The following is an 18,948-nucleotide window of genomic DNA, read 5'->3' as shown; positions in this document are numbered from 1 at the left end:
AGCATACCCATAACATGATGCAGCCACCGCTATACTTGGAAATATGGAGAGTGGTAGTCAGTAACGTGCTGCATTGGATTTGCAGCAAACAACACTTTGTGTTGAGGGCAAAAAGTGAATTGCTTTGCCACATGTTTAGCAGTATTACTTTAGTGCCTTGTTGCAAACAGAATGCATGTTTTGGAATAGTTGTATTATGTGCAAGCTTCATTCTTTTCACTCTATGTTAACTAGGTTAGTATTGTGGAGTAACTACAATGTTGTTGATCCATCCTCAGTTTTCTCCTATCACAGCCATGAAACTCTGTAACTGTTTTAAAGTCACTATTGGCCTCATAGTGAAATCCCTGAGTGGTTTCCTTCCTCTCTGGCAACTGAGTTAGGAAGGACGCCTGTAACTTTGTTGTGACTGGGTGTATTGATACACCATTCAAAGTGTAATTAAAATGACTCATGCTCAAAGGGGTTTTCAATGTCTAATTTTTTTTTTTTTTTTACCCATCTACCAATCGGTGCCCTACTTTGCGTGGCATTGGAAAACCTCCCTGGTCCCTGTGGTTGAATCTGTGTTTCACTGCTCGACTGAGAGACCTTACAGATAATTGTGTGTGGGGTACAGAGATGTTAAACACTATTATTGCACACAGAGTGAGTCCATTAAACTTATTTTGTGACTTGTTAAGCACATTTTTACTTTTGAACTGATTTACACTTGGCATAACAAAGGGGTTGAATACTTATTGACATTTCAGCTTTTCATTTTTAATTGATTAAAATAAAACATTTGAAAAACATAATTCCACATTGACATTATGGGTATTGTGTGTAGACCAGTGCTAAAAAAATCTCAATTTAATCCATTTTAAATTCAGGCTGTAACACAACAAAATTTGGAAGGCACTGTATCTATGGCTATAGGGGGCTCTATATCTCCTGCTTTATGAGAGTGTTGTGCTTTGTTAGTCAAGTATGTGATTAGTCTGTTTATAATGTATGTTTTTCTGTTTTACTGACCAAAGTGAAACTTAGTGTAGTAGGTGACATTTAATAGTGTGCCGTCTCTGGTCGGAAATGTCAGCAATCGGAGGAAAGCTATTGCATTCCTCAGAGTGCAAATTCATGGGACATGTTTCTCGTCTGGGTGACACACACGCATGCACAAAGCAAGTCAAGCTTTTACACACATATTCACACACCCATAAACACAGGTGCTCCAGATTGTTTTCATTTGAAAGAACAACTAGCCTGTCAACTTTGACCTTTGAAAACATTCTGGATCCCCAGCACCCTTTGCCATTCTAGAACTACATGCAGGGAGAAAAATACTGCATGTAGCTAGGCCTACTGTATTTTTCTTATCAAATCCAGTCAGACATGTACTCTATTAGTACTACACCCCCACACACTGACACATATTGAACTGACCTTCACACCCTGCTGAATACCCACTCTAACACAGTCTACACACACTGAGCACAAATTCAGCTGTAGTTTAGTCTCTCCGAAGACATTAGGACAACAAATGTGCTGTACATCCATGATCCAACTGTATATGACACACCGATACTCATCTACAACAAAACTCTACACACTAATATAATATCTCATAAAGTTCTATGTTACTTTCTGATAGAATATTTGGAAGTGCTGTAGACAGGGGGAGACGGGCAATTAAGAGACAAAGGGAGGAAAGTTCAAGGCCATAGGCAGGAAAGGCTGAGTCGGGACTTGTACCTCCGTTGCCAGCACAGATCTATAGTCAACATTAAATGTGAATCTACTAAATGGATACCACACCACAGTCATACTGTAATATAATAATGCACAGTAGTGGCATCGAATGCAAATGATACCGTATTAGTTCAAAGCTAATCCACATCAAATGTCACTCTCCACTACAGTACTAAAATTAATACTGCATTACTGTAACAACATCATCAGGTCTATTTAAGTCTATTTAATCCAGACAGAGAGGCAGGATTAACTGGAGGAGCCCTATCCCAGGTGAGAGGTGTCTCATTGGGTCAGTCGGTCCCGTACCTGCGGGGACGTGTCACTCTGCCACTCTGTCTGCATGCCTCACTGCTTTACTCTCCGCAGACTGGCACATTTCACTATCTGAGCACCCTTCTTCACATCCACAATATCCGGCTACATCGGGGGGGAGAGACAGGGGCGGAGGAGAGAAGGATAGGAGAGGGCCAGAGAAGGGGTGGAGAGGAAGATGGGAAGATGAGGGACAGAGACAGATGGAAAAGAGGATGAAAGTAGGATGGAAAGGTGGAAGTTAAAGTTAGGGGGATTTAGTGGGAGAACAAAAAGATGGAGAGGAGCGAGAGGGAATCAGGAGATAGGGAATCAGGAGATAAGGAGAGAGAGGAGGGAATCAGGAGATAGGGAATCAGGAGATAAGGAGAGAGAGGAGGGAATCAGGAGATAGGGAATCAGGAGATAAGGAGAGAGAGGAGGGAATCAGGAGATAGGGAGAGATAGAGGAGGGAATCAGGACATAAGGAGAGATAGAGGAGGGAATCAGGACATAAGGAGAGATAGAGGAGGGAATCAGGACATAGGGAGAGATTTAGTGGGAGAACAAAAAGATGGAGAGGAGCGAGAGGGAATCAGGAGATAGGGAATCAGGAGATAAGGAGAGAGAGGAGGGATTCAGGACATAAGGAGAGATAGAGGAGGGATTCAGGACATAGGGAGAGATAGGAGGGAATCAGGACATAGGGAGAGAAAGGGAATAGTGGGACCGTGTGTGAGAAGGGAAACAGGAGGTGGTAAAGAGGTGTATGAAGAGACGATGGAGAGGAGAAGAGGTTAAAAGTGAAAATTGAGGTAAGGAGCGAAGAGAGAAATGAGTTGAAGACAATAAAAGGAGAGGAATGGAGAGAATTCAATGATGGAAAGACAGCCAAGCCAAGAGAGTTGTGGTGGGGGTTGGGAAAGACAGACAGGAAAAGAGAAAAGGGAGAAGCATCAGAAACATTGACATGGAATAGAGAGTACTGCAGGTTGGAGTGATACAGTGATACAGCACACAGTCAGTTAATGGACCAGAGTCTTTGAATGGATGGAGGTAGAGAAGACAGATAGACAGTCAGTCTATGTGGGTTACTGAAGGGGAAAGAATGGTCCTCATTACATTAGCACAGCAATAGAAACCAACCAACACCCAGCCATTCATATCAACTGGAGAGAAAGATACATTTATCTATGTACTGACTGGAGACACAAAGCAGATATCCATGACTGCTGTTAGGAAACCTGGAAGTATTCGTTTGTTGTTTCAGCCAATGGAGAGGGACAGTGCAAGCTATCAGAGCAAGATAAAGTTGTGGATTATTTGGTTGGTCCTACATGCAGGTCAGGAAATGATGGGGAAATTAAGCACGGATGAGTGAGGCTTGCAAGGTGGATGGATAGTACACTAAAGCAAGGAGAATCCAAGAGGCTAGTACACTACAGCAAGGGGAAGCCAAGAGGATAGTACACTACAGCAAGGGGAAGCCAAGAGGATAGTACACTACAGCAAGGGGAAGCCAAGAGGATAGTACACTACAGCAAGGGGAAGCTAAGAGGATAGTACACTACAGCAAGGGGAAGCTAAGAGGATAGTACACTACAGCAAGGGGAAGCTAAGAGGATAGTACACTACAGCAAGGGGAAGCTAAGAGGATAGTACACTACAGCAAGGGGAAGCTAAGAGGATAGTACACTACAGCAAGGGGAAGCTAAGAGGATAGTACACTACAGCAAGGGGAAGCTAAGAGGATAGTACACTACAGCAAGGGGAAGCCAAGAGGATAGTACACTACAGCAAGGGGAAGCCAAGAGGATAGTACACTACAGCAAGGGGAAGTCAATAGGATAGTACACTACAGCAAGGGGAAGCTAAGAGGATAGTACACTACAGCAAGGGGAAGCTAAGAGGATAGTACACTACAGCAAGGGGAAGCTAAGAGGATAGTACACTACAGCAAGGGGAAGCCAAGAGGATAGTACACTACAGCAAGGGGAAGTCAATAGGATAGTACACTACAGCAAGGGGAAGCTAATAGGATAGTACACTACAGCAAGGGGAAGCCAAGAGGATAGTACACTACAGCAAGGGGAAGCTAAGAGGATAGTACACTACAGCAAGGGGAAGCTAAGAGGATAGTACACTACAGCAAGGGGAAGCCAAGAGGATAGTACACTACAGCAAGGGGAAGTCAATAGGATAGTACACTACAGCAAGGGGAAGCTAATAGGATAGTACACTACAGCAAGCAATCTTTTTTTCTTCCTTTTGTTTGTCGCTAAGGGGGTTGGGGAATGATAACACAGGTTGATCTAAATTACAAACACACATACCTCATTCACACACCACAGGCCATGCAGGTTTAGCCCACCATGGTCTAGTTTGGACTAGCAGAGGAATCTATATATCCCAGCACAGTAAAGAGTTCCTAGTTCCCAGCTACACCCTAGTCATCTTCTGTAGTGGTTGATTGCTACAGTGAGTCCCTATATACATTCAAGGCAGTATACATGGGTCCCTTTAGTTTGAGTCCACTTTGTGAACCAATGCTCTTCCTATGTCAGATAACTGTGTTTGTTTAGAGTCTCAGCCCCTCGTACAGTAGCCCAGGTGAGTGTAGCCTGGCTGATGCAGGTCAGTGGCCCACCTTGCTGCTCAGGACGGCGTAGTTCATGAACTGCTCCGCTTCAGCCTCCAGCTCATCCTGCAGAGAGCCATCCACGCACACTGAACGCTCCTGACACCCCTCATCACCTGAGCCCTTCCCCCTGCGCACCACTTTCCTCACAATCTACGCCACACACTCACGGACACACACACACACAGACACCAGGGGAGGGATAGAGAGAAGGATGATAGGGGGTGGTGGGAAAGACAGGTAAAGAGAGAGAGAGAGAATGAGAGAAATGCAGGGAAGGAAGGAAAGATTGAATGAGGTTGAACCTACACGTAAACTCACTATATTGAGTTCTCTGTGTACCTCTCACTCACAGCAAAGGACCTTAATGTTCATTACAAAACACTGTCCTGGTTATGTGTATCATCCTCCTTATAGCTGTGACCCACAACCTTTCATACAGTAACTACACATGACTGTGACACGGCAGTTTCCCATGTCGCGATTACAGAATCATGACACGGGAATAAGTCAAGGCATGATGATGAACGTGATGGTTCTTGATTATCAATGTGATAATCATTTCTATGAGGATGAGTGTAGTGAGTTGAACATGAATAGTAACAGGGGGGGACCTGGTAGATAAGCCACAGCGCAGGGCTGTAGAGTAGAGAGAGGCATGCTGGGATAGATATCTGACCTTCTTGGTGACAATGTTTCCGTGCTCGTCTGTGAACTGCTCCTCGCTCACTTGTTCCCCTGGGAGATCCTTGGCCTCGTCACCCTACGGGACAGACAACATGTACTGAACATCACAAAACAATACTGTAGTACACATGGTACATTGTACTACATCACACACCTGCTCATATATTCATGGCAAATGAATCAACAGCACACACTTACACAGTAAGGAGTCTGACTCAGGGAGAAAACCAAGAGTCGAACAGAACGAAAAGTTTCCTGGAATCTAGAGCACTTTAAAATAGCCCCCCCAGAGAGAGAGAGTCTCATCATTTAGCCATTGTCACCAACCCCAACCCCCAGAGACAGAGGGAGAGAGAAACAACAGAGAGATATACAGTAAAGATCAGGGGATCACTAATGGCACTGCTGTGGTGTTAGCACTAATACAATCACAGTGGATGAGGTTCATGATCATGCAGCTATTACTCCCTAATAACATGGGAGGCGCCAGCACAGCTATTTATAGTCTTAAAAGGTCCCACAGCTTAACTAGTGAACACAGAGCTAGACAGCTTTTCCCATGTGGTTATGGGAAAAGCTGCCCTATCCCCCACAATCCATAGAGGCAGGAATGAATAGAGTTATTAGAGGTGTTGAGGAGGAGGAGGCGAATATGATAATGGGGTGGTAGAGGACTTTACAGTCCTTATTAGGGCCGGGATGATGCCATTATCACGATACTCGTTAGTATTGTGACAAGGAAACAAAGCATGAAGTAGATGTAACTTCTTTAGGAAAACAGCCCTAATGTTGGAAACAAACATCATTATGTCATCCAGAGTCACATTTAGTTATTTTCCAAGCTTTAGCACACCATTTTTTTTACATACAGCAGGTTTTTAATGGATCAAAGAGTTTGGTCTGCTTTGTGCTATAATTTTTGCCATGGAAAAAACATTGCGATACTGGTAATGTCACAGCCCTAGTCCTTATTACAGTGAGTTTAGAGACTGAGCTGAGCTCATGTCACGCCCTGACCTTAGAGAGTATTTTATTCTCTAATATGCTCAGGTCAGGGTGTGACTATGGTGGGTACTCTAGTTTTTGTATTTCTATGTTGGCCCGGTATGGTTCCAAATCAGAGGCAGCTGTCTATCGTTGTCTCTGATTGGGGATCATATTTAGGCAGCCTTTTCCCACTGTTTTTTGGGGGATCTTGTCTATGTATAGTTGCCTGCGAGCACTACATTAGCTTCACATTTCGTTTGGTACTTTATTGTTTTTTATATGTTTCACTTCTAATAAAAGATGGAACCATACCACTGCACTTTGGTCCGAGTCTTACAACAACGAACGTGACAGCTCATAGGTTTAAACACTCACAGTTAGAACACACAAGTTCAACCATTCACAGCCACAACAGCACGTATAAGGCCTGTATAAGTGGGTCTCAACTGTAGGCCTATGGTTTGTTTGAACATCTCTAGTTTTCTTCTTACCTCCCTCTGTCACTATCCCATCTCACCTGGCCAAATATGAACAATACGATCCAGAGAGATGTTCCTTGAAAATACTGCAAAACAAAAGTTGTGCAAGCTGCTTCTATCATGTATCCTGTATAATTAAATTCTACAATATAAATGAATGACCGTTTTATTAACACAATCTTTGCTCACTGAACCCATTACAGGGGAGAACTTGCATTGTCAGAAGTGAATGCGGTAAACAAACAGAGAGGTATGGCTCTCCACTCGCTCCTAACCAACATTTCCCTCTGTCGCAGCCAAACCTTAAATCACCTCTGAGCTTTACAATTACCTCTGAGCTTCACACACACACACACACACACACACACACACACACACACACACACACACACACACACACACACACACACACACACACACACACACACACACACACACACACACACACACACACACACACACACACACACACACACACACACACACACACACACACACACACACACACACACACACACACACACACACAATTTGTTTCCACCACGCTTTCTTTTGATGTTTTTCCATTGCTAGTCAATTCTCTCATCCTTTCCTTCCCCTCCCCTCCCCTCTCTGTGGGGTACCTTGAGGATGACCCTGCGGCGGACCACACGGGTGGTGACGTTCTCCTCCTCGTCGGCCACACCTTCAGCCTCACCCAGCTCGCGGTCCAGCGCAGCGTGCACGTAGGAGAGCACAGAGCGCAAGGAGCCGCTGGCTATATGGATCACATTCTGACAGCTTATCACCAGGAAGGCCAGCAGCACAAAGCTGAAGAGCAGCTCAGTTACCATGGCCCACATCACTGCCCCTCCAAGCTTCTACCTCTGGGCAGAGTGTGTCCAACCAAGCGATCCAGTGGAGCACACTACACACCCACAACACACAAACACAGGCCTGTGCAGGCTCTCGTCAACTCTCCACCGACACTTCTCTCTGTCAGTCTGGAGCAACAGCTGCACCCTCGGGGCCTTCGCTTCTTTCAACAGGGCTGGCGTCGTCTCCTTCTATTTCTCCCTCTGTTTGTGTCCCTTCTTCAGCTCTACTCCACCGGACCCTGTTCCCTCTTTCACTGGCTCCTTCTCCCCTGCTCTCTGTCTGTCAGCTGGTCAGTAGGAATGGCTGACCCATGCCATCAGATCCAGGCGGCTACAACCTTGGGAGGCTCCTATTTCCTCTCCCTCTCTTTCGTTCACCCTCTCTCTCCCCTCGTCTGTGCTTTCAAAACCAAACCCTCTCACCCTTCACCCCTCTGCTCTCTCTCTCTCCCAGCCATATGATCCCTAGTCTTTAAATACCTCTGGCTGTTCTAGAGAGGTGCTCTGCTCTGCTCTGTAAGTCTGAGAGGCTGAGTGGCTGAGAGGGAAGAACACTGAGACACTTGCACCCCGACCTTCAGGCCTCCCTCAGGAACTCAAACTATTCTCCCTCTGGTACACACAACTTACATTATTACTTCTCATGGCATGTAGGTATATATTCCACCACACATACATACGTTATTATTCTGTAATGGTTTGGGATCAATTTCACTTACACAGTACAGTAAGATGCAGATAGTCTGCAGCAAGACCATTTCCTGCCACTGGTTCTCCATGGGAAACAATGTTATCTGTGGTAACTGTACCAACACACTGGCAGTCACAATATAATCACCTACCAGGGATAACCCAGCGACTCAAACAGCAAATGTCCCTCTTTGCCCTATCACAGCGTAGTAAAGTTGACATGTCCTTCAGGGTGCTCTGATTGGTCTGATGCAGTGCCAGTATACCACAGTAGATGACACGTGTGATGGGGTGGGATTGGGGATCCAGTGACAGGGGCTGCTATATTTGGCTTGACAGGTTGTTCCTGCCCTTCTTGGGCCTTGTGTGTGTGTTTATATGGGTGTGGGATTACAGTACCATAAATAATGAAATTCAGTCATAGCCTACTGCCACTGGGTTTGGACTCTGGTCAGACAACTCCTACAGCATTAAAACAGTTTTTACATGATGAGCTGGATCATTTACAGTCCTGTCCATACCTAATGTATTATAGCTGCCTTTAATTAATGTTTACTAACCATCTCAAGGATATGTCAAAATGCATACTTGGGCCAGAGTTATTGTACTTCATTTAAGTTTCGTATAAGATGTGATAGCTAAGATAATAGCATGGGTTTCCTACACACCTGCCCCCTCAGGCGTACTTCGTCCCAGGTCCGCAGCTCTGGCACCCTGTGAGGGAACCCCAGGCCCTTCTCAAATGGCTGGGTGCCTCTGAAGTGCCCACGCAGGATCTCCGTGTGCCCCATGTCACGCACTGGCTGAAGCAAGGCCTCTTGGGACACGCGGGACTGGCTGGGGTCCATGTCCATGGCGGCGCGTACTGATGACATCATAGAGTCCATGGCCTGCCTGGGTTTGGCTGTCTGCGAGCCCACCCAGGCCTGAGTGTGGTCTGTGACAGGTTGCCAGCCTGGACCCGACTGCTCCTGCAGGTAGGACAGGAAAGAGCCTCCACCACCTCCACCGCTGCCTCCAGTACCACCACTGCCACCACTGGACCTAAGGAGGCAGAGGATGAGTGAGAATAGGAGGAGAGAGATGAAGAGAGGTGGAGAGAAAGGACAAGTGAGAGGAGAGAAAGGAGAAGTGAGAGGAGAGAAAGGAGAAGTGAGAGGAGAGAAAGGAGAAGTGAGAGGAGAGAAAGGAGAAGTGAGAGGAGAGAAAGGAGAAGTGAGAGGAGAGAAAGGAGAAGTGAGAGGAGAGAAAGGACAAGTGAGAGGAGAGAAAGGACAAGTGAGAGGAGAGAAAGGAGAAGTGAGAGGAGAGAAAGGAGAAGTGAGAGGAGAGAAAGGAGAAGTGAGAGGAGAGAAAGGAGAAGTGAGAGGAGAGAAAGGAGAAGTGAGAGGAGAGAAAGGACAAGTGAGAGGAGGAAAGGAGAAGTGAGAGGAGAGAAAGGAGAGAGGAGAGAAAGGAGAAGTGAGAGGAGAGAAAGGAGAAGTGAGAGGAGAGAAAGGAGAAGTGAGAGGAGAGAAAGGAGAAGTGAGAGGAGAGAAAGGAGAAGTGAGAGGAGAGAAAGGACAAGTGAGAAGTGAGAGGAGAGAAAGGAGAAGTGAGAGGAGGAGAGAAAGGAGAAGTGAGAGGAGAGAAAGGAGAAGTGAGAAGTGAGAGGAGAGAAAGGAGAGAAGTGAGAGGAGAGAAAGGGAGAAGTGAGAGGAGAGAAAGGAGAAGTGAGAGGAGAGAAAGGAGAAGTGAGAGGAGAGAAAGGAGAAGTGAGAGGAGAGAAAGGAGAAGTGAGAGGAGAGAAAGGAGAAGTGAGAGGAGAGAAAGGAGAAGTGAGAGGAGAGAAAGGAGAAGTGAGAGGAGAGAAAGGAGAAGTGAGAGGAGAGAAAGGAGAAGTGAGAGGAGAGAAAGGAGAAGTGAGAGGAGAGAAAGGAGAAGTGAGAGGAGAGAAAGGAGAAGTGAGAGGAGAGAAGAAGTGAGAGAGAGAAAGGAGAAGTGAGAGGAGAGAAAGGAGAAGTGAGAGGAGAGAAAGGAGAAGTGAGAGGAGAGAAAGGAGAAGGAGAGAAAGGAGAAGTGAGAGGAGAGAAAGGAGAGAAAGGAGAAGTGAGAGGAGAGAAAGGAGAAGAGAGAAAGGAGAGAGAGAAAGGAGAAGTGAGAGGAGAGAAAGGAGAAGTGAGAGGAGAGAAAGGAGAAGTGAGAGGAGAGAAAGGAGAAGTGAGAGGAGAGAAAGGAGAAGTGAGAGGAGAGAAAGGACAAGTGAGAGGAGAGAAAGGAGAAGTGAGAGGAGAGAAAGGAGAAGTGAGAGGAGAGAAAGGAGAAGTGAGAGGAGAGAAAGGAGAAGTGAGAGGAGAGAAAGGAGAAGGAGAGAAAGGAGAGAGGAGAGAAAGGAGAAGTGAGAGGAGAGAAAGGAGAAGTGAGAGAGGAGAGAAAGGAGAAGTGAGAGGAGAGAAAGGAGAAGTGAGAGGAGAGAAAGGACAAGTGAGAGGAGAGAAAGGACAAGTGAGAGGAGAGAAAGGAGAAGTGAGAGGAGAGAAAGGAGAAGTGAGAGGAGAGAAAGGAGAAGTGAGAGGAGAGAAAGGACAAGTGAGAGGAGAGAAAGGAGAAGTGAGAGGAGAGAAAGGAGAAGTGAGAGGAGAGAAAGGAGAAGTGAGAGGAGAGAAAGGAGAAGAGGAGAGGAGAGAGAAAGGAGAAGTGAGAGGAGAGAAAGGAGAAGTGAGAGGAGAGAAAGGGAGAAGTGAGAGGAGAGAAAGGAGAAGTGAGAGGAGAGAAAGGAGAAGTGAGAGGAGAGAAAGGACAAGTGAGAGAGGAGAGAAAGGAGAAGTGAGAGGAGAGAAAGGAGAAGTGAGAGGAGAGAAAGGAGAAGTGAGAGGAGAGAAAGGAGAAGTGAGAGGAGAGAAAGGACAAGTGAGAGGAGAGAAAGAGAGAAGTGAGAGGAGAGAAAGGAGAAGTGAGAGGAGAGAAAGGAGAAGTGAGAGGAGAGAAAGGAGAAGTGAGAGGAGAGAAAGGAGAAGTGAGAGGAGAGAAAGAAGAGAAGTGAGAGGAGAGAAGAGAAAGGAGAAGTGAGAGGAGAGAAAGGAGAAGTGAGAGGAGAGAAAGGAGAAGTGAGAGGAGAGAAAGGAGAAGTCAGAGGAGAGAAAGGAGAAGTGAGAGGAGAGAAAGGAGAAGTGAGAGGAGAGAAAGGAGAGGAGAGAAAGGAGAAGTGAGAGGAGAGAAAGGAGAAGTGAGAGGAGAGAAAGGAGAAGTGAGAGGAGAGAAAGGAGAAGTGAGAGGAGAGAAGTGAGGAGAAGTGAGAGGAGAGAGGAGAAGTGAGAGGAGAGAAAGGAGAAGAGAGGAGAGAAAGGAGAAGTGAGAGAGAAAGGAGAAGTGAGAGAAAGGAGAAGTGAGAGGAGAGAAAGGAGAAGTGAGAGGAGAGAAAGGAGAAGTGAGAGGAGAGAAAGGAGAAGTGAGAGGAGAGAAAGGAGAGAGGAGAGAAAGGAGAAGGAGATGAGAGAAAGGAGAAGGAGAAGAGAGAAAGGAGAAGGAGATGAGAGAAAGGAGAAGGAGAGGAGAGAAAGGAGAAAAGGAGAGGAGAGGAGAGAAAGGAGAAGTGAGAGGAGAGAAAGGAGAAGTGAGAGGAGAGAAAGGAGAAGTGAGAGGAGAGAAAGGAGAAGTGAGAGGAGAGAAAGGAGAAGTGAGAGGAGAGAAAGGAGAAGTGAGAGGAGAGAAAGGAGAAGTGAGAGGAGAGAAAGGAGAAGTGAGAGGAGAGGAGAGGAGAGGAGAGAAAGGAGAAGTGAGAGGAGAGGAGAGGAGAGAGTCAAAGAAGGAGAAAAGGCCAATGTGTATCAAATTTGTGTCAAACATAAGCTGACGCTATTATTCCTTTAGTTCTTTTACCAGAACTAAATATTGTATTATTAGGTTAGGAAATATTGTATTATTAGGTTAGGAAACACAGCAACATTGACCTGTCCTGAGGCTCAGTGAGTTGTCTCAGAGGTGAGTGTCTGGACTCTGGACCACCCCCTGTCTGGCCAGTGCGGTGTCCAGCTGAGCTGCAGACTGACTGACTGAGGTCTGAGGACACACTCACCTGTCTCCATTACGATCTGCCACTCGGCTCAGACCGGGCGACTCGCTCAGCCGGGCGTACACCCGCTGCTGTTGTCCTGCAACAAGAGAAAGCCCTTCCTCTGAGCCTGTCCCTCCTCCTCCTCCTCCTCCAGCTCCATCTCCACCCGTCATGTTGCCTCCGACCGCTGCTGCCTCCGACCTCACGACATTTGACACTTGACCTTTGTCCAGCCCATTAATGTTGTTGACCGCGGCGGCGATGGTGCCTCCGAACGAAGAAGGTGTGGCAGGTGTGGCGGTGCTGAACGAGGCAGGGGTGGCAGGTGTGGCGGTGCTGAACGAGGCAGGGGTGGCATGTGTGGCGGTGCTGAATGAGTCAACAGCCCCCATCTCTGAGTTGTCCTCCACCAGCTCCATAGATCCACTCAGCCCCCCACCGCTGGCCCCACTGCCCGGCCGGCCCAGGCTCCCATACGGCAGCCCCAGCAGCCCCTCCGAGTCGTCGGCATTGCTGCACTCCAGCGAGGAGTCCTCCACGGCCACTAGGGAGGGGCTGTTGCCAGAGGGCCACACCTGCACATCGGACATCTCCATGAGTGTGTCCTCCTCAGTGGTGGCCATTGGAGCACACTCCAGACTGGAGACTTCCTGCCAGTAGGGCTCGTTGCCCAGCGGGGAGGGCAGGCTGTACTGCATGGAGGGAGGGGAGAGCAGCTCCTCCTGCATCAGCCCGTAACCTGGAGCGACACAGAGAGAGGCACACTGACACGGGCCCCCCGCCTTACCTCACCTCGCCCCCCACCTCGCCCCACCAACACCGGGAGGGACCCTAGGGCGGGGGGGGATGTGCCCCTGCCCAGGAGCAGGGCAGCCAGGGGAGGTGGCAGAGGGGGAGCCCAGGGGGCAAGGAGGGAGAGGGGAGAGGAAGGGGCCAGACAGTGGGATCTCAAGAAGAGGTGCAAGGAGATGGGGGCAAGGGAGCAAGGGGGGGGTTCTGGGGGGGTTAACAAGCCAGATCAGCCAGCACTGACAGTGAGAGCAGCAGTGGAGGCAGCAGCAGACACACAGCCAGAACCAGAGCCAGAGCCAGGGCCAGAGCCAGGGCCAGAGCCATGGCCAGAGCCAGGGCCAGAGCCAGGGCCAGAGCCAGAACCAGAGCCAGAGCCATGGCCAGAGCCAGGCTCGCTGGTGACTGGTGCTGCTCCGCTGTCTGCCACCTGCAGGTAGAGGGACAGGAGTTACTGCCTCTGCCCCGAACCAACCTGGGGCTGGGACACACACCTGTCCGCCTGGGACACACACTTAAAAACACGTACACATGCCATACACACGTCCATACACACAAAGGCTTACCCAGACATACACACACTAACTGTCCCACACACGCACCCACACAAACCAGGCAAGTTAAATATTCTAGTCAGGCTGAACAGCATGCTTGCAAGCGATCTTGTTCTTCAACAAACGCACACTCTCACCTATCCACCCACCACAACAGATATTACAGTACAAACCTTAGAAAACAAAAAAACACAACCACATACAGGTACACACTACACACATACACACACAAAGATGCACTCACACCACACATACATGTTTATATACAGTTTCATTTATTATAGCTCACAGCAAGCATAGCTACCCCAAACCCCATTTTATATCAACAGGGAATCTAACGTTGAGAATTTGCTATGCATGATGACTGATGAACCTTTGACTCAAGTCACTCCAACAACACCTCTAGATGAGAATAGACATTTCTTGTCTGGTATCATTAAGAGTGCTTTAAGTTTTGAACATGCAGTGGTGTGGTGCAGTAAGCATGGTACGTTCTCTTTCGTGGACAGCCTCTGAACAAGAGAACGGTGCCAAAGCTGCTTTCTGTCTGCTCTCTTCCAACTCTCACGGTAGCTCACATTTCAGTGGGAGTGAACTAAATACCTACTGTATGAGAAATGATCTGAGAGAGATACAGTGGGGCAAAAAAGTATTTAGTCAGCCACCAATTGTGCAAGTTCTCCCACTTAAAAAGACGAGAGAGGCCTGTAATTTTCATCATAGGTACAATCCAGAAAATCACATTGTAGGATTTTTAATTAATTAATTTGCAAATTATGGTGGAAAATAAGTATTTGGTCACCTACAAACAAGCAAGATTTCTGGCTCTCACAGATCTGTAACTTCTTCTTTAAGAGGCTCCTCTGTCCTCCACGCGTTACCTGTATTAATGGCACCTGTTTGAACTTGTTATCAGTATAAAAGACACCTGTCCACAACCTCAAACAGTCACACTCCAAACTCCACTATGACCAAGGCCAAAGAGCTGTCAAAAGAGACCAGAAACAAAATTGTAGACCTGCACCAGGCTGGGAAGACTGAATCTGCAATAGGTAAGCAGCTTGGTTTGAATAAATCAACTGTGGGAGCAATTATTAGGAAATGGAAGACATACAAGATCACTGATAATCTCCCTCGATCTGGGGCTCCACGCAAGATCTCACCTAGTGGGGTCAAAATGATCACAAGAACGGTGAGCAAAAATCCCAGAACCACACGGGGGGACCTAGTGAATGACCTGCAGAGAGCTGGGACCAAAGTAACAACGTCTACCATCAGTAACACACTACACTGTCAGGGACTCAAATACTGCAGTGCCAGAAGTGTCCCCCTGCTTAAGCCAGTACATGTCCAGACCCATTTGAAGTTTGCTAGAGAGCATTTGGATGATCCAAAGGGATCAGGACGACTGATCCGTGTAAAGGAAATAATGAATGGTGCCATGTATCGTGAGATTTTGATTGAAATACTCCTTCCATCAGCAAGGGCATTGAAGATGAAACGTGGCTGGGTCTTTCAGCATGACAATGATCCCAAACACACCGCCCAGGCAACGAAGGAGTGGCTTCGTAAGAAGCATTTCAAGGTCCTGGAGTGGCCTAGCCAGTCTCCAGATCTCAACCCCATAGAAAATCTTTGGAGGGAGTTGAAAGTCTGTGTTGCCCAGCAACAGCCCCAAAACATCACTGCTCTAGAGGAGATCTGCATGGAGGAATGGGCCAAAATACCAGCAACACCTTACCTTCGGTCCAGGACTAGCTACAGATTGTAACAACAGATAATGTGATTTAACAAAATTTATGTTATCCGTTATACTGGGAGTTACAGATTTGCCTATACAAAACGCTGTCAGATATTTTTCAACTAGCCTGGTATTGGCGATACTATCTTCGTTCTCGATTTGTTGAAACAGGAGTCTCCTAAATGGTCTGTGTCCAGTTGCAAGGAGTCTGTTTGAATTTACACAACGATCCGTAATTATGAGAAGTAAAAGTTTTGCTCCATGAAGTAATCCAACAATGTGTACGCTGCCATCGTATCTATTTCAAGTCTTCTCTCATTGATCGAGACAGGTGTCTGTCATCATGACATGCAGCACTTTGGGGTGGACACCCACTTATCTCAATCAATGACATAGGTGGATTACTTTATGGAGCAAAACATTTATTTTAATAACGGATCATTTTTTTAATTCAAAAGACTCCCTGCAGCTGGACACTGATATTTTATGAGAATGCTTCCACAAATTCAGAATGACGGTACCATCGCTAATACCAGGTTAGTTAAACAATCTTTGGTGATATTTTTATGGGCAAACCTGTAACTTCCAGTATAATGGATATCAATTTCTTCGGGTTAAACGACATTACCTGGTGTTACAATCTATAGCTAGTCCAGGGCCAGCTCTGTCATGACCTCTTGGTCAGCCAGTCCAAGCAGATTATTCATATGTTCATGGTGACAAAATAAATATGTACAAAAACCAAACTATAAAAGGCATGCCAACTAAAGAGGTTAACTAACACAAAGAAAGAAACAAAGACCGCCTGAGAGGCTTCTGGCCTCCTCTCTCTCCAGGACTGACAATTATCTTGATCGCTGGCACCTGAGGAAATATCAAAGCTTCCTGGCAGAACAGACTTTGACCCGGTTGGTGCTGCCACCCGGGGATGGAGTTTGGAAGGATATCCTGGTAGTGTGTTAGTCTATGCCCTAACACTAACCTTCCCCTCATATCATAACAATGTGCACTTGAATAATCTGAACACTTACGGTAGCTGACAATAGTGCCTCCTGGTGATCAATATGTTTCTACTGTACATGGTTTTAGATTGTCTGTTTGTTTCTCTTACAATCTAAAAGATAGTCTAAAATCTCTGTGTTAGTGTGTGATCCTGCCATCCAGTCTCGTTGCCATCCAGTCTGGTTGCCAGTCCTTCTCTCTCTCTCTCTATGTTTGTGTCTGGGGGTGGTGTCACTCCCATGGTCAGTTGGATGGTGACAGAGAGAGGGAGGAGGGGATGGGGGATTATTAGAGTGTGTTAGTGAGAAGGAATGAACATGGTGGCCTGACCCTCCTGGTGAAAAGACAACACATTGTAAACATAGAAAACTGGCTGAAGCTCACATACAGAGTGAAACACATACAGTCACACACAGACTGGAAAAAGGCACACACTGAAATACACAAAGACAACACACTGGACAAAACACATAAAAACACAGACATGTACACACACACACACACACACACACACACACACACACACACACACACACACACACACACACACACACACACACACACACACACACACACACACACACACACACACACACACACACACACACACACACACACACACACACACACACACACACACACACACACACACACACACACACACACACACAGAGAGAGAAACACACACACAGAGAAACACAAACAGAAACACACACACACACACCAATGCGCAAAGAACAGAGAGTTTCAATGGAAGGGTCACATGAACACACTCCCCGCAAATATGAGGTGTGTGACAGAGAAGGGGCATAAATACTACATCCCCTAATTCTGGAGTGACTCAAAGACACATGACAATCCCACACATACACACAGAAAACAGACCAACAACACTTCACAACACTCATACATGAACAGAGCAGTCACAATACACGGTTAAAAAAGGGTTCAGGTCCTTTTTTTTTACCACCCACAAGGAATACAATATTATAGAGGATCTAAACAGGCAGACTAAAGAGTCGGGTCATTCCCCAGCATCACAGGAGGCTGCTGAGGGGAGAACGGCTCATAATAATGGCCGGAACGGAGCAAATGGAATGGTATCAAACACCTGGAAACCATGGAAACCATATGTTTGATGTATTTGATACCATTTCATTAATTCTGCTCCAACCATTACCACGTGCCCATTCTCCCCAATTAAGGTGCCACCTGTGCCCAGCATGCATACCATGCAATATCAGTCTGTTAGTAAAGCAGCTACAAGGCGCAGAGGCATGCACAGCCAGACTAAGTCTCCCACAGGCCACCGCAACTGCAAACTCATTACAATGCTTCCATGCAAGCAGATCGGAGGTGGGAGATGAGAGTGGGCCTCATGCAGGGCAGGGAGGAAAACACAGATAGGGAACATAGGAGGGAAGAGGACAGATAGAGGAAGACAGAAAAAGACGGGCCCAGAGAAAAAGAGAGACAGACAGAGACAGGAGACAAGGAAGAAAGAGGGAGAGATGGACAGTGTGACAGAGCGAGGGACACTTCCCCCTTCCGGGGGTGCTGAGCACACAGTGTGTGAGGGGGATTGGTCACAGAGCAGACGGTTAAAAAAGTGGAATTTTCAAGAGTACAAAAATAAAGAGTTATAAAAAATTATGCACAACTGGTCGTCAAAATAAAGGTGAGGGCCAGAGGTCAACATGAGGTCGGAGGGCATGAGTTCAGAGGTCGGAGAGGAGGAGTGAGAAGGAGGAAGAGTAGGGCGGCTGGGCTGCAGATGACATGTCCGGAGAAACACAAAGAGAGAGGGGACAGAGAGTCAAAGGGAACAAGTAGGGGATCCCAGAGGAACAAACAGTACACCGAACGGAACGACCCCCTGTCTGAAGAGACTCATACTACGCAGCCATGCAGAGAGAAAGTCATGTGTTACCCTTACAGGAGCCTCCCAAACCTCTCTGGTATTACTAAACTGATCACATCGCTTTTATTGAATCACAAATGATGTGTCTCAGACTCAAACCACTCAAAACACTAGAGCTAAGAAAGGGAATTGAATGGCAAAATCACTAAGAGCCCAATGTGACAAAAAAAAGGAAAAGACAGGGACAGGTAGACTGGAAGGTACCGTAAAAATACATGTTTTACACAATGTCTAAAGTATAGAAAAACAAACATGGTTCCTATAGATAGTCTGCCTGGGTTAAGACTATAATGTGGGATTTAGTTGCAGTCTCCAGGTTTAGATTCCCACATCAGAATCTATTGCTATCTCAATTCCTATGATTGTGAAGGTTAATTAGGGAACTCTTGTAATAGTCACCAAGGGAGTAACCATCTTCCAGACTGACAATGAGCCAGAGAGTGAATCCTCATTCTGTACCATCCCCTGATATCACATACCATGTTATCTATCTTACATCTCTTCTTTGTCATCAGTCTGAACTCATATAAATCATAGACCTCTT

General features: G+C 46.7%; 1 protein-coding gene across 21 annotated transcripts in view; it reads right to left on the bottom strand.

Moving 5' to 3' along the window:
* LOC124036354 (ankyrin-1-like) overlaps positions 1–18,948 on the bottom strand; it is a 217,481-nt gene that overhangs the window by 5,212 nt on the left and 193,321 nt on the right. For 14 of the 21 annotated variants that reach the window (XM_046350823.1, XM_046350824.1, XM_046350827.1 and 11 more), the window contains 5 exons: positions 12,419–13,136; positions 9,033–9,408; positions 5,344–5,427; positions 4,674–4,817; positions 2,041–2,151 (listed from right to left, as the gene is read on the bottom strand). In XM_046350823.1, coding sequence (XP_046206779.1) covers positions 2,080–2,151; positions 4,674–4,817; positions 5,344–5,427; positions 9,033–9,408; positions 12,419–13,136 — 1,394 coding nt within the window. In that variant the 3' untranslated portion in view covers positions 2,041–2,079. Of the gene's footprint in view, positions 1–2,040; positions 2,152–4,673; positions 4,818–5,343; positions 5,428–7,440; positions 8,085–9,032; positions 9,409–12,418; positions 13,137–18,948 lie in introns of those variants that run through there. The other 7 variants (XM_046350839.1, XM_046350834.1, XM_046350826.1 and 4 more) reach the window with 7 other exon arrangements.

This window comes from Oncorhynchus gorbuscha, linkage group LG05, assembly GCF_021184085.1.
Source record: "Oncorhynchus gorbuscha isolate QuinsamMale2020 ecotype Even-year linkage group LG05, OgorEven_v1.0, whole genome shotgun sequence".
In the NCBI taxonomy this organism is placed as follows: domain Eukaryota; kingdom Metazoa; phylum Chordata; class Actinopteri; order Salmoniformes; family Salmonidae; genus Oncorhynchus; species Oncorhynchus gorbuscha.
Note: the sequence above shows the minus strand (reverse complement) of the source record. Positions and strands in the feature narration are given on the sequence as shown.